General features: G+C 44.6%; 1 protein-coding gene across 2 annotated transcripts in view; it reads left to right on the top strand.

The window, feature by feature from the left end:
- The window catches only part of fbxo32 (F-box protein 32), a 24,140-nt gene extending 8,114 nt beyond the window's left edge, over positions 1-16,026 (top strand). For both annotated transcript variants that reach the window (XM_041189773.1, XM_041189774.1), the window contains exons 4-10: positions 2,230-2,279; positions 2,721-2,813; positions 6,189-6,282; positions 10,014-10,198; positions 13,126-13,308; positions 13,417-13,560; positions 15,675-16,026. In XM_041189773.1, the coding sequence (XP_041045707.1) occupies positions 2,230-2,279; positions 2,721-2,813; positions 6,189-6,282; positions 10,014-10,198; positions 13,126-13,308; positions 13,417-13,560; positions 15,675-15,764 (839 nt within the window). In that variant the 3' untranslated portion in view covers positions 15,765-16,026. The remainder of the gene's footprint in view (positions 1-2,229; positions 2,280-2,720; positions 2,814-6,188; positions 6,283-10,013; positions 10,199-13,125; positions 13,309-13,416; positions 13,561-15,674) is intronic.

Here is a 16,026-nt window from a genome sequence, read left to right as displayed (position 1 = left end):
TAAATGTGCCGTATCATACTATGATTTTTTATTTAAGGGCCACTTTGTCTTAAAGCTTGTTTATGTGTTTTTCTGGCCTGGGTTAATCTGACCCGTGAAATCTCAGGCTGATTTGCCTACCATCCAAGCATAGCCTTATATGCTAAAATATTTGATTCAGATTTTTTTTTTTCAGGCTGTAGTGTAAGGAATGGGACTATGAATGTTGACTTTTTTTTAAAGATTAAATTGTTTTGTATTATAGTCTATAAATCCCAAGTGATAGCAGAATGTTCCCTTCTGTGCAGCGGAGCAGACATGTGATATAAACTCCCAGCAAATACAGCTACTGCTTTACTGAATAACTACTTCAAAGGAAAAATGAATAAATATGTACAAGGGGGATTGAAGATTGGATATAGTTGATCGACTATGCAATGATTCATACATATGTTGTTATAGGATGAACCACCTGAGGAATCCAGTTGGTCAGAGTTGCATTGATGGGTTGTCCTTGCTGTTTTGGAATCATGAAATGGTTGCAGCACAGAAGGAGGCCATTCAGCCCATTGAGCCAAGCCGTGGTTCCCTGCAAGAGCAACTCACCTAGTCCCACTCCCCCATCCTTTCCCTATAGCCCCGCAAAGCTTTCCTTTCAAATGCTTATCCAATTCCCTTTTGAAAGCTATGATTGAATCTTCCTCCTCCACACACACACACAGGCAGTGCACTTTTTTTATTCATTCATGGGATGTGGGCTTTGCTGGCTCAGCCAGCGTTTATTGCCCAACCCCAATTGCCCTTGTTTAGAGGGCATTTAAGAGTGGGTCTGGTCTGGAGTCACATGTAGGCCAGACCAGGTAAGGACGGCAGATTTCCTTCCCTAATGGGATGGGTTTTTACAACAATTGGCAATGGTTTCACGGTCATCGTTAGACTTTTAATTCCAGATTTTTATTGGATTCAAATTCCACCATCTACCGTGGTGGGATTCGAACCTGGGTCCCCATAGCATTTCCCCCTGGATATCCGGATTACTGATCCAGTGACAATACCACTACACCTCCACCTCCCTATACCAGATTCTAACTACTCGCTGCGTTTTTTTTAAAAAAAAAGTCTTTCCTCTTGTCGCCTTCGATTCTTTTCCCAATTACCTTATATCGGTGTCCTCAGGTTCTCGACTCTTCCACCAACGGGAACAATTTCTCCCTATCTACTCTGTCCAGACCCCTCATGATTTTGAACACTGTTATCAAATCTCCCCCCAACCTCCTCTGTTCCAAGGAGAATAGCCCTAGCTTCTCCAGTCAGTCCACATAACTGAAGTTCCTTATCCCTGGAACCACTCTCGTGAATCTTTTCTACACCCTATTTAAAGCCTTTGCATCCTTTTTCAAAGTCCAGTGCCAAGAACTGGACACAATACTTCAGTTGAAGTTGAACGCGTGTCTTATGAAGGTTCATCACAACTTCCTTGCTGTGGTACTCTTTTCCTCTATTAATAAAGTCAAGGATCCCTTGTGCCTTTTTAACTGCTTTCACAAGCCGTCCTGTATCTTCATCAATTTATGTACATATATCCTGGGTCTCTCTGTTCCTTTACCCCCTTTTAGAAATACACCCTCTATTTCCTCATTCTTCCTACCAAATTATATCATTTGCACATCTCTGCAAAGTTTAATATTTTGGGGTTGTACAAGTCTCCGGGGGAGAAGAGTGAGGAAGGTTGTGGAAATAGTTGGATAGCTTCAACAAAGAGCTGGCACAGGCATGATGGGCCGAAGGGCTTCCTTTTATTCTTTGTGATTGGTTAAGCTTGGCCATATTTGAGGGTTTACTTGTGGTCATTCACCGCCGTCAAAAAATGAATTGTTTGGATGGAATGCGGGAGCGGGGTCTGGCAGGGTGTTTGGTGTTGTGCATTGTCTGGAGGAAACGGGCTTGATAAACTGAAACATTGTAAAATAAAACGTTGACGGCAAAAGTGGGCCACTCAGCCCACTGAAACCCATGCCTTGAAAGATTTAGCTTTGTCGAGTGAATTTGTACAGAGCTACACAATAAATGTTAATTAAAATGAGGCAGAGTCAGTTGAAGCTTGTCGATAATGATGTAAAGTCACACTGCAACATTTAACAGTTGCTGGGAACAAATGTTCAGATATATGTTGCTTTAAAATCAATTGGGACTATTGCGTATTTGCTTAGGCTATTCAATAATGACTACTATTTTCACCTTTACCCTCAGATTTCCACCAAGAGACTTGGATTTCTGTTCACAAAGGAAGCACCAAGGAGGTGAGCAGTACCGGGTTGCTTTGATATTTATTCATTCATTTAATGTGGGTGTTGCTGGCAAGGCTAGCATTTATTGCCCATCTTTAATGCCCATGTTCAGGGTCAACCTCATTGCTGTGGGTCTGAAGTCACATGTAGGCCAGACCAGTTGAGGACAGCAGATTTCCTTCCCTAAAGGACATTAGTGAACCAGATGGGTTTTTATGACAATCGGCCATGGTTTTATGGTCATCGTCAGGCTTTTAATTCCAGATTTTTATTGAATTCAAAATGGTGGGATTCAATTTGAATCCCGATCCCCAGAGCATTACCCTGGGTTTCTGGAATACTAGTTTAGTGACAATACCACTATGCCACCACCATAAACAGCAGTGTATTCACCAATCCTGCATTAATCAGATCTCTACTAACAATATTGATAATCTCTTCCTTCTCTTCCAGCGCCATGGATATTGCACCTTGGGCGAAGCTTTTAACCGTTTAGACTTCTCCATTGCAATTCTTGATGCCAGACGATTTAACTACGTTGTGAGGGTAGGTGGTCTTTACAGTTCTATTGTAGTTGAGTTTCAGCTGGATGTTTTCCTTTGATAGGTTATTTCAGCCATGTCTCAATGGGCAGCATTCTTGCCTCTGAGTCAGAAGGTTGTGGGTTTGAGTCCTCACTGCGGTACTTGAGCTCAAAAATGAAGGCTGACATTCCGGCGCAGTGCCAAGGGAATGCTGCACTGCCGGAGGTGCTGCCTTTTGGATGAGACATTAAACAGAAGTCATGAATTCCCTTCTCAAGTGGATGTACAAGATCCCATGGCACTATTTCAAAAAAGAGCAGGGTTCCGGCCAATAGTTATTCCTCAATCAACATCACTAAAACAGATAGTCTGATCATTATCACATTCCTGTTTGTAGGAGCTTGCTGTGTGCAAATTGGCTGCCACATTTCCTATTTTGTAACAGTAACAACATTTCAAAAGTACTTCATTGGCTGGACAGCACTTTCATGACCGGTGGTCATGAAAGGTGCTAAATAAATGCAAGCCTTCCTTTTATTTTTGTTTTATTTCCACCTCATCTATTATTAATTTGCAATTTTACACCATCACAAGGACCACTCGCAGTTACAATGAGTCCTTCGTTGTACAGACTGGAGAAGTAATTCCATCTGATGGAAATTGTACTGATCTGAAATTGAATCGCCTTTTGAAGTGTAACACAAGGCAACAGCGGAAATTGCCTTTGTCCAGCTGCGTTCAATAGGCGAATATGTCAATGTGCTTTCTGAATCTCTAAATGGCGGGATTCAGATTTCTTCAATGCCTTTGCTGATTAATGTCGAATTTAAAGTAATACCTTTAACAAGGAAGGCTGAAAGGGATGTGGCTCTTTTCTCCATGGGTGACTTGTTAGAGATCTTTAAAATTATGAAAGGGGTTTGATAGGGTAGGTGTAGAGAAGATGTTCCCACTTGTGGGGAGAGCAGAACCAGGGGCCATAAGTATAAGATGGTCACTAATAAATCGAATAGGGGATTCAGGAGAAACTTCTTTACCCAGGGTTTAGTGAGAATGTGGAGCTCACTACCACATGGAGTAGTTGAGACAAATAGCATAGATCCATGTAGGGGAAGCTGAGTATGTACATGAGAGAGATGGGAACAGAAGGATAAGGTGATGGGATGAGATGAAGTAGGTGGGAGGAGGCTTGTTTGGAGCATAAAGACTGCATGGACCAAATGTTTGGAATGGGCTGTTTCTGTGCTGTTAATGCCATGCAATTGTATCTAAAAGGTCCTTTTCACCATCAACCAACAGCCTGTAATCCCATGAAATGCTGAATTATTTGGTGAAGGCAAGGATGGTCTCTTTTTTTTGCTATGTATCAGTTGGGAGTTTTGCCGACCTTAATGATACACAAACCTTTGAAACTGATCTGTTTTTGCTGGTCACTATCCAGTTGAAGTGGGGATCCATTACCCGGAGTCATACCAGGACACTTTGCAATAGCAGCCCTGGCTTTCAATCACAAGCCAAGTCATCATGCTGAATGACGAAGCCAGCAGCTGATACAGTATCCCAGTGTGTTGTTGCTGTGGGTTGAAAGGTGTTGATGGAAGTGGAACTGTTTGGAATTCTTGCCATGTTTTTCCCCCTCCCACACTATCTCCAGCCTGTATCTTGTGACTCGTTAACTCCGCTCATCAACAGGTGCCGCTTAGGGTCAGACAGTGAACTGAAAGTTCACTCGTCTCCAGATCCTTCCTGGTTATGAAAGAGCAACAGAGCTGGTGGTGTCATTCAGGTTAAGGGGTTATATTTTGTTTCTAAAGAAAGAACTTAGATTTATATAGCACCTTTCACAACCACATGACATCCCAAAGCACATCATAGCCATTGAAGCGCTTTTGGATTATAGTCCCTGTTGTAATGCAGCAAACATGATCGTCAATTTGTGCACAGCAAGCTCCCTCAAACAGAATCTGATAATGACCAGTTTTTTTTTGTGACAATGGTTGAAGGATAAATATTGTCCAGGGCAGTGGGGATAGCTCCCCTGCTCCTCTTCAAAATAGTGCCTTGGCATCTTTTGCATTCACCTGGCAGAATGAGTCTTGGTTTAACGTCTCATCTGAAAGATGGCATCTCTGGCAGTTACAGCACTCCTTCAGCATGGTGCTGAAGCGTCAGGCTGGCTTATGCGCTTAAGGTGATTCTTCAGTGTCTTGAAGTGTGACTCAAGGTAAGTGAACAGGAGAGTAGATTCTGCCTGTTCTGGATATGAAGAGTCCTGAAGGTTACTTGTCCTATCCTGCCACACTGTTGGAGTGATCCAGCTCTCTTGCCCGATACAGATTGCCTAGTGTTTTGCACTCCCATCAAAAGGGCCAAAAGACAGATTAAAGCAGCAAACCTTTGCCATCAGTGGCGCTCTGTACTCGAGTGACATGAGGAACAATGTAGCCTGAGTGGGGAAAATGATTGCTGATCTTTCTTCCATTACAACTCCTCTGCGTGCACTGAGAACCAGATAATGAATTTGTGCCACAATCTTGTGACTGTCACTGTAAAGTACTCTGGAATGGAGGGCTGACCCATTAGAGATAATTTAATATGAAACCTTGCTGCAGCACCCCCCCCCCCCCACCCCATGAAGGGTGCTTTTTGAAAAATGTTGTACCCTGTATTAGGCTGACCATTAATTACCTCAATCGTCCTAAAGACACATCCTGCCTGTCCATGTCTGTTAATGTGAAATTCCTGTTTTCTACTTCTGAGAAGAGAGACTTGCTGCCTTGCGCCTTTTTGAATTACCTGGGAGCTTGAGAAGCCTACAAATCCCTGTTGCTTTCTCCATGGCAACGCCTTGGCCGTTTGGAGTTGACACGCCAACCAATTGGCACCCTTTTCTCCTGTAATATAAATTGTTGTGATTGTTTGAAATTTGGCATTCTTGCATTTGTCCTGATGAGTGCAAGATGAAAATCTTCAGCCATGTGTCTCCCTTTTCAGCAAGATTCATGTTTTCCTATTTCTATAGTTTAACCATTTTCAGCAACAAACTGTGGAATAATTCGATTACTCCAAGAATTTTGAATCTTGGCTTTGCTCAATTTTCCATTGGCCCAGTACGAACTGAGAAACAGGATGAGTTAATTTTCGGTGAAATATTGCTTCATGTTGAAGAGTTCTAAGCACCCAAAGTTCATAATATTAAACTTTACTAAACAGCCCCTCCTACCATTTCCTGCTACCTAGAAACTTTGACATCTTTACACACGGAGGTCTTGATATAGGACGGATATCTGTAAATATAGAGCTACCGTGGCCTCAACTGTCACACTGAAACAGCTGAGTGACTGGAGGAATAGTTCTGTTGTGCTAGAATGACACCAATATTGTTTTCTATTTGCAGCTGCTGGAGCTCATTGCAAAATCCCAGCTCACATCCCTCAGTGGGATTGCCCAGAAAAACTACATGAACATTCTGGAGAAAGTCGTACAGAAAGGTGAGCTGTAACCACAAACAGCACTGATCTCCACAGTATAAAGCATAGAGAGCCACTGGCAAGGGCACAGAAAAGGAATTTACTAGAATGATGCCTGAACTGAGAGGTTGTGTCTATCAGGAACAATTGAATAGGGTGCAGGTTCTTTTCTCTAGTAATCGTAGAGGCCTTTCATATTATGAAATGGGCTTGATGGACATAGATATAGAGGTGTTTCCGATTGTGGGGAGACCAAAAGGAGAGGCATAAGTAAAAGATAATCACTAATAAATCTAATCGGGAAATCAGGAGAAACTTCTTTACCCAGTGAATCGTGAGAACGTGGAACTCGCTGCCACAGGAAGTGGTTGAGGTGAATAATATAGATTTGTTTAAGGGGAAACTGGATAAACACATGGGAGAAAGTAATAGAAGGATATGCTGATGGGTTTTGATGAGGAGCTGAACAATGGCAAGGACCATTTGGGCTGAATGGCCCATTTCTCTGTTTTAAATGCTTTGTGATAATAAAATGCAAGATTTACAGAGAAATAAATATTTCTAAGCACTAATCTTCTCAAATTAATTCTACTAAAACGGTGTGAAGTGATCATTGAATAAAGAACCAGAGGGGGAGATGAGAGTTATTTTTTTAAAATGCAACGATCTGGAAGGCGCTGCCTGAAAGGGCGGTGGAAGCAGATTCGACCGTAACCTTCAAAAGGGAATTGGATAAATATGCGAAAAGGAAAACATTTGCAGGGTTATGGGGAAAGAGCTGCATGGAGTAAGACTAACTGGATAGTTCTTTCAAAGAGTCAGCAAGGGCATGATGGGCTGAATAGCTTCCTTCCATGCTGTATCATGTGTTCCAGGATTGAAGCACATGAGTGATTTCAGGTTTACAGTCTGACAAAGTGTGTGGTCCTTCTTTGAATGATATGACTTTCTTGAACAGTTGTCTCACTGATGTTGCCTGCATTACCAGCTTGAGATTGGGTCAGGAAAATACTATGCTATCCTATCATGCATTTTTTGGCACATAGTAATCAATTGAAAAAGATGATTTTTTTTTATATAATATTCAAAGTCAAACACTTTGACAATTCCTTAATGTTCAGTCACCTCTTGGCACGTTTTAGGCTGGTGTCTCCTTGAGCAGTAATAGAGTCATTCAATCCCAAGGTGTTATTCCCCATTAATACAATAATTAAAATGATGAGATTGTTCACTTGATCTTTGCTGTGAATTTTATCTCTGCAGCATCTGACACAGGTAACACCTTTTGCAGATCTGTAACCACCAGGGGATCAGAATTCCTCAGGTCACTGCATAAAGGAGTTCTGCATTGTCAAAACACCTTCCAAGCATTCTTATAGTCACATTCCTTGTTTAACTGGGATCCCATTAATCTAATGATGGGAAGCAACTGGAAAATGTTCATATCCTTGCACAGTTAAGGATTCATTAAGGAGGCATTAGGAAATCAGTGAATGCTTCTGGCAAGTCCTTCTGTGCTGATCCACTTGTCAAGAGATAGGGATAAAGAGCAGACTGTAGCTTAGTCTGCATTGATAACGGAGCCATTGGTATCTGCTCAGTATGAAGCGAGTGAGTGCTTTGATAGTCAAAATGCTAAAGGTTATTTTGAGGGAGGATGGTTAGTTTTAAGAACCAATCTTTTATTTTGGTGGTATTCAGAAGTTTTATAAAACAAAAAACAGAATTACCTGGAAAAACTCAGCAGGTCTGGCAGCATTGGCAGAGAAGACAAGAGTTGACATTTTGAGTCCTCGTGACCTTTCAACAGAACTGGAACCAGTTCTGCTGAAGGGTCATGAGGACTCAAAACGTCAACTCTTTTCTTCTCCGCCGATGCTGCCAGACCTGCTGAGTTTTTCCAGGTAATTCTGTTTTTGTTTTGGATTTCCAGCATCCGCAGTTTTTTGTTTTTATTTCAGAAGTTTTATGTCAGGTGGTTGCAGCATTTATATGTCAATCATGAAGTCTTTAAGACTGAGAAGGTGATTATAAATTCCACCAGTGATTCCCATGAAGAACCTAGAACCAACTCTAGGAGGGGTTGGGAAATAAGGAACACCTCACCAGAGGAGGCTGGGGAGGGGGGATGGGTGGAGGTGTGGGTGGTGACGAATCTGAGGAGTTGGGGTGGGGGCGGCGGGGGTGGGGGGGGTGGTGGTTAGTGAGGCAGTGGTGTCTAAACCGGCAGAATGGCCTGCTCGGATCGCTTCACCAACCCACCAATCCCACCCCCTCCTCCTCAGGCCTACCCAGGCCACTCAACCTCCTCAGGCCTCCCTGGACTCACCTGGCCCCCACCCCTCCCCGACAGGCCTGCTAGACCCATCCCCGCCTTGTCGGGTCTGCTAGATACCTCCCCCCACCCCACCCCTGCCCCGGGCCTGTGCCAGACCTGCTACCCTGGACTTGGGCCTGAGAGTGCAGCCGCCTCCCCCTCTCTCCCGCAACCACTCACCTGTCAAAGCCAGAAGGAGAGTGCCGGCCAGTAGTGCTGCTGTTGCTCCCTCATGGTTGGGTCAGCGTGTGCGCAATCCCATCCAGCTCTGGACTGCCCATACACAGCAGCCTAGTGCGCACCTGGAGACACCAACAATGATTGGCCAGCGGCAAAAGGAGACAAGTTCGGGACAAGTGGCATCTCGGGAAGCTCACACTCGGGGATAGGAAGCCAAATTGCGGGACATTCCTGGATAATCTGGATGGTCGGCCACCCTGCTGGGAACCAATCGGGTGGAAATGACCCATTATTTACCACTGCCATGGTGATGCAATTAACATACTTGAATATTTGGCGTGGGTGAATTTTTCTTGAAGTTCTCCAAACTTTTGGCAAAATGACAATCTGACTAACCAATTTCAAACACCTCAGTTTTTAAATTCCCATCCTTGTTTTCAAATCCCTGGCTCTGACCTCCTCACTATCTCTGTAACCTCCTCCAGCCCCAGAACCCTCCCAGATCTCAGCGTTCCTCTAATTCTGGTTTCTTGAGCATCACCTGTCCCCCCGGCTTTGATAGGTGGGTGGTTGGGGGGAGGGGGGGTTGGTTTGCGGCTGCACTCTCAGGCCCAGATCCTGGGTGACAGGTCTGGCACAGGCCCAGGGGTGGGGGGGGAGGGGGCTGGAGGGAGTCCTAGGAAGTCTGACAGGGTGGAATGGCCTGGCTAGGCCTGAGGGGGAGTGGGTGGGGGGCAGGGTTGGTGGGGTGATCTGAGCAGACCATTCTGCTGGTCTAGGCAACACTGCTGCGGCCCCCCTCCCCCCCTCCTCAGATTCCACCATTGGCAGCCATGCCTTCAGCTGCCAGAGCCCTAAGCTCTGGGAATCCCTCGCCTCCCTCTCCGCCTCCCTCTTCTCCTTAAAAATGCTCCTTAAAACCTACCTCTGACCAAGCTTTTGTCACTTGCCCTAATGTCTCTTTATGTAGTTCAGTGTCAAATTTTGTTTTATAATCCTCCTGTAAAGCGCCTTGGGACATTTTATTGCACTGAAGGTGCTATATAAATACAAGTTGTTGTTGGAATTCAGCCATAAGGAATGTTGCATTATTTATTCAAACTTCTATTTCTGTAATCTCCTCCATCCCTACAAATTCCACATCCCCTCACCCCACCGACCACCACCAAGGTACAGTGAAACTATTTTGCTGCATCTATTTTTAATATAAAGAAAATTTTGGTCATGTATTTGTGTTTTTTTTTGTTTTGCCCAGTGCTTGAAGACCAGCAGGATATTCGACCAATTAAGGAGCTGCTGAATAGTCTCTACACGACCCTCTGTGCGCTGGTGAATGGTGTGGGTAAATGTGTACTGGTGGGAAACATTAACACCTGGGTCTACAGAATGGAGGTCATTATGCATTGGCAGCAGCAACTAAATAATATTCATATCATCAGGGTAAGTGATAGTCATAAGCAGCAACTCCAAGAGACAATAAGGAAGGCATACCTTTTCTATTTGGACCTAGATCAGAATCTGCAATTATACATGAAATAGTAATAAAGAAAGACTTGCATTTATATAACACCTTTGAAGGCCTCAGGACTTACCAAAGAGCTCTACAATTAATGAAGTACTTCCTGAAGTGTTGTCACTATTATAATGTAGCAAACGTGGCAGCTAATTTGTGCACAGTAATGTTATAATGACCCGATAATCTGTTTTAGTGATGTTGATTGAGTTTAAAGTAGTGGCCAGAACACTGGGTTAAGGGTTGGGGGAGAGCCCCTCTTGCTCTTCAATATAGTGTCGTGGGACCTTTTATGTCCAGCTGACAAGGCCCCAGTTTAATATCTCCTGTGAAAAGCAGCACCTCTGACAGCATAGCACTCCCTCAGTACCACACGAGGAGTGTTAACTTAGGTTATCAGCTCAAGGCCTGGACTGGGACTTGAACCCACAATTTTCTGCACAGGTGAGAGTGCCACCTACTGAGCCACAGCTATCAAGTGAAGCGTGGCAGAAGTTGCTAGGGCAAGAACCAATCGCTCACATTCACCCATAAGTGTTAAATTTTGTGAAGTACCTTGACCTCTGCACTCGACTTCCCCAAGAGGCGCAGCAAGGAATGCAACACATGGGCCAGGATTTTCCAGCCCTGTTGTAACGGGACCCGCCGCGGGCCATTCAGCGGCACAGCCAAAAGCCCAGTGCCTTTTGGCAGGAGCGCACGATCCCGGAGGCGGGTGGGGGCCAGAGAATCCCACCCACGGTGTGGTGGACAGAATTGGAAAGTCTCAGTCCGTGCTGAAGGAACTGACGGCAAGGCCACTTACCAACCTAGAGAGGGGAGAAAAATATTCCTGAATGCTATTCATTGACTCCCCATTGTGAATGAGCATGTGTGGATATCACGTGTGGATGTAATTGGGAGAGTGTGATGCCTTCCACATTCCACCATCCTGCCAACACCAATTTCTAATTTTCAAACCTGTGGCGATTGGTAGCCTAGAAGAAGTACTGTTTAAATGGCTGTACCTATGGAAATGTACCTCAGAGCATTATTGTTTTGACAACCAAAGGGGGATTCCCTACATCCTGTGACATTGACTCTAGAATCATAAAATGCTTACAGAGCAGGAGGAGGCCATTTGGCCCCTTGTGTCCATCCCAGCTCTCTGCAAGGGCAGCTCAGCTCGTCCCACTCCCCTGCCCTTTGCCCTTTGCCCTGCAAGCGTTTTCTCTTCAGATGTTTATTCAAATACCTTTTGGAAAACTATGATTGGCCCTGCCTCCACCACACTCTCAGGCAGTGCATTCCAGATTCTAACCACTCCCTGTGTAAGAGAAGGGTTTTCCTCATGGCTTAGGAAGGAGGCGGTGCTGCAGTGGAAATGTCACTAAACTAGTAATCCAGACGCCCAGGACATGGTTTCCAAGGCAGCTGGTGGAATTTACAGCAGCTGGAGTGCATTATCCGCCCCTAAAAAAGACATTTTTAAGGGTTATTGGGGTGGGGGTCATGGGGAAGACAGAAAAGTGGAGCTGAAACCACCACCAGGTCAACCATGGTCTTATCAAATGGCTGAGCTAGCTTGAGGGGCTGAATGGCCTACTCCTGCTCCTCAATCCTATATTGCTATGTCTCCTTTGGTAAAATCAGGGTCCTCTGGTTTCTGACCCTTCCGCCAAGGGGAAGAATTTCTCTCTATACCCCCCGTGATTTTGAACATCCCTGTCAAATCTCCTTTCAGCTTTCTCTCCTCCGCTTCTCCAATTTATCCACCTAACTGTTGTCCCTCATCCCAGGAACCATTCTCATCAGTCTTGTTGTCACCCTCCCTAAAGCCTTCAGCAGCCTTCCTAAAGTGTGGTGCCCAGAATTGAACATAATGCTCCAGAGGAGGCCAAACCAGCGTTTTATAAAGGTCTTTAAGACTATGAACTCGATTCTCCGGGGCGGGATTTTCCGCACCTGCCCGCCGCTGGGATCTTGTGGTCCCGCCGCAAGTCAACGGACTTATGGCTGGGACGTCACCTCGCCCGGGACAGGTCCCGCCTGGGACAGGGCCAGAAAATCCCGGCCTCTGTTCCAAATTCGAATGGAATACATCAAGGCAAAATTCAAAATAATACCCATGAAAGCAATGGACACAGCAAGGCAGGGGATCCCACTTTTACCAGATCCTTCCTAAAGCAGTTGATTGACTGCTGCAGCCCCTCAACCGAGGACGCTCAGCTCTGTAGGCTGTAGTCTGTCAAAATAACCTATTTCAACTGTAGCCTCTGAACCATTTGCTCATTTACACTTGCCATACTTGTAGGCCTGTTGAACAAGTTTGGCAAATTAATTCCCTGGTAATTAATGTTCTATAGCCTTATTTTATAATAATATCAATTTGTATTTCTATACCACCTTTAAACTTTGACCCTGAGCCAGATTGGGAGATATTAGGACAGGTGACAAAAAGTTTGGTCATGAGAGGTAGGTTTTAAGGAGCGCCTGGAAAGGAAGAGAGAGGGTGGCGGGAAGGAACTCCAGAGTTTAGGGCCTTGGCTGCTGAAGACATAGTCACAAATGGTGGAGTGATGGAAATCAGGGATGATCAAGCGGCCAGATCACAGCACGAGACCTTGGAAGGCTATGGGACTGGAAGGGGTTTTAGAGATGGGGAGAGGGTGTGAGGAGACCTTGGAAGGATTTGGAAACAAGGATGAGAATTTTCAGATTGAGGCGTTGCTGGATCAGGAGCCAGTGTAGGTCCATTGAGCACCATGGGGTGATGATTGAACGGGACTTGTTGCAAGTTAGGATGCGATCCTGTATTATACTATGCTTGAGATCCTTAAGGCACAATTTATGTTCAACATGTGTTGTTTTGCAGCCTTTGTCTACAGGGCTGACCCTCACAGACCTACCAATGTGTCTGCAATTGAACATCATGGAGAGGTTGTCTGATGGAAGGGACATAGTCAGTCTGGGACAGGTGTCTCCAACTCTGCAAGTGCTGAGCGAGGACCGCCTTCTCTGGAAGAGACTGTGCCGCTACCACTTCACAGAGCGTCAGGTATGTAACGCTTGAGGAAAAACCTGGTTTCAGTTTGAAACCCAATACAATGCTTCAGCATGCTTCAGAGAGACCTGCTCAGCCTTTTCCCTGCTCTGTCAATTCTAGATTCGCAAACGTCTCATTTTATCTGAGAAAGGCCACTTGGACTGGAAGAAGATGTACTTTAAGCTTGGGAGATGCTACCCAAAGAAAGAACAGTATGGGGACACACTGCAGTTCTGCCGACACTGTCACATCCTCTTCTGGAAGGTACGCTGATGGCTTTGTCAACACCTGGGGTCTGACCCTTCTGGTAAAATGTCATCCCCTCAAACTTCAAAATAACAGATCCACTCATTCCCATGGTATAGAATCATTCAACTACACAGTCACTCAAAGTCACATATTCTGATTGTACTTGATCTGTTACATTACATTATTACAGTTATGTGGAAAAGTTGGGATCGTCCTCAGTTAAAAATATCTGAGAAGGATTACTAGTCAGAAAAAGAAAGACTCACATTTCTATGGCAACTTTTAACGATCTCAGAACATCTTAAAGTGCTTCACAACCAATGAAATACCTGTGGAAGTGTAGCCACTATTGTAATGTAGGAAATGCGGCAGCCAGTTTGTGCACAGGAAGCTTCCACAAACAACAATGTGATAATGACCAGTCAATCAGTCTTTGTAGTGTCGATTGAGTGATAAATATTGGCCAGGACTCTGGGGAGAATTCTCTTGCTCTTCTTTAAAATGGTTCGCCAGAACCTCTTGTGCCCACCTTGGAAAGAAGGGGGTCCTCGGTTTAACGTCTCATCTGAAAGATGGCACCTCCGACAGTGTAGCAGTCCCTCAGTACCTCAATAGGAGTGTCAGCCTTAATTTTGTGCTCAAGCCTTAGGACTGGGGCTTAAACCACAACCTTCTGATTCAGAAACGAGAATGCTGCCCACTGAGCCACAGCTGACACTATAAAAAGGTGTTTAAGATCATGAGGGTTTACATTAGCTGGAGAGGGATCGCTAACTAAAGGGCACAGATTTAAGGTGATTGGTAAAAGAACCCAAAATGTTTCCAAATCCTATAACAGTGTCACTCAAACTTATTCCCACTGTCACCCCATTTTAATGTTTGAAAATTGGTGCCACCCCAAAGCGAGGGCCCGGGTTGGGGTGTGGGGAGTTGTTGAGCAGGGGCAAATGCTTTTGTTCACGATAGTTTTGAAGACTGAGGGGCCGCGGAGCTAAGAATAATGTGCATGTGTGTAAATAAGCCTCGGCACCAATCCCAGGACTGCCTGCCATTTGCCACTGCAGGCTTTCGAAGTAGCTCATCCATTACGTGCACGTCCAAGGAGGCCCCCGATTAGCCACTCGGAGCGCTGAATTGAATGGCCAATCAGGGCACTGAAAGAACAACCAATCAGGGCATCGAGGGGGGGGGGGGGGGGGGGGGGGGGGGGCGGTGCGGGCGGGGAGGTGGGGAGAAATTCATATCCCTGCCAGAGGGTCCACTCGACTGTCACCATTGCTGCCTGGGAGCTTGCAAATCCTGGTTTGGGAAGCCCTGCTATGACATTGCAAGTAGCACAATGAGTTCCCCAAATTCTCAGGGCAATCCCTCTCAACACTTTCTAAATCCACTGCACAATATCACTTAATAAAAACAAAGATTAGTATCTATTAACTCCATGGTCATATGATTAAAACTTTGCCAAACCAGCAGAAAAATGCCCTCAGGATAGAATATCTGAGAGTTTGTGCCGTCTCTCCAAAGTATCTGTTGAAATTATGGAGAAATTATGCAGAATTTCCACCTCCTTAGATTTTTCAACAGTAACTACACTTCAGAATTATTTCATTGGCTGTAAAGTTTGTGAAAGGCTGTATAAGAGAGGCACGAATTTATTTCCAATTGTAGCTAAGGTTACTGGGCCTAATCAACTTGCTGTTGAAACGCAGTAGTCTGTCGATGCGGAATGCACAGTGTATGCTGTCACCTTGAGGAAACCCAAGTCGAAGGTTGAAGCTCTTCAGCCGAAGGATAGCTTAAGGGCTATGTGGTTATTACTGTAAAGAGAGAGACATGTCGCTGAGGCTTTTCATCTTACACGCAGCAGGACAAATGCATGAATGTCAAACTTCAAACGATCGTGACAATTTAGACGTTTTGTTTGAAATTTGGCATTCTTGCATTTATCCTGGTGAGTGTAAGATGAAAAGCTTCATTAAAATGTGTCTCTTTTCTGCAATATTCAATTTCTGTACAAGCACGAGACTGGTTACGTGATTGTCTGTCTGTGTTCCCATTCTTGGGAATTTTTTAATTGCCCATTTCATTCATTTATAAATATTATAAAGTGTTTCTCTCTGTAATTTTAGGACACAAATCATCCTTGCACAGCCAATGACCCAGAAGGTTCTTACACTTCTGTCTCACCACTTGACTTCATCAGTCTCTTCAAGTTCTGAACACAAAGATTCCAAGAACTCCCACTGCGGAAGAGAATCCCGCTGGGAATCGAGAACTGAGCTACTGACTTTATATACTTTGCTTTTAAATGTGTAAATAATGTACAATAATATTTATACTCCCCATTGTACAGTGAAGCTGACATAGAGATGGATTAAGTCTGTTCTTTTTTAATGTAAAAGAAAAGATCTATAGTTTGTAAATATCGCGTAGGGTGATGCTGGGAGAGGAAGTTAATGAAGCAATTTTTTTTTAACCTGA

This window comes from Carcharodon carcharias, chromosome 6 (assembly GCF_017639515.1).
Source record: "Carcharodon carcharias isolate sCarCar2 chromosome 6, sCarCar2.pri, whole genome shotgun sequence".
NCBI lineage: Eukaryota > Metazoa > Chordata > Chondrichthyes > Lamniformes > Lamnidae > Carcharodon > Carcharodon carcharias.
Note: the sequence above shows the minus strand (reverse complement) of the source record. Positions and strands in the feature narration are given on the sequence as shown.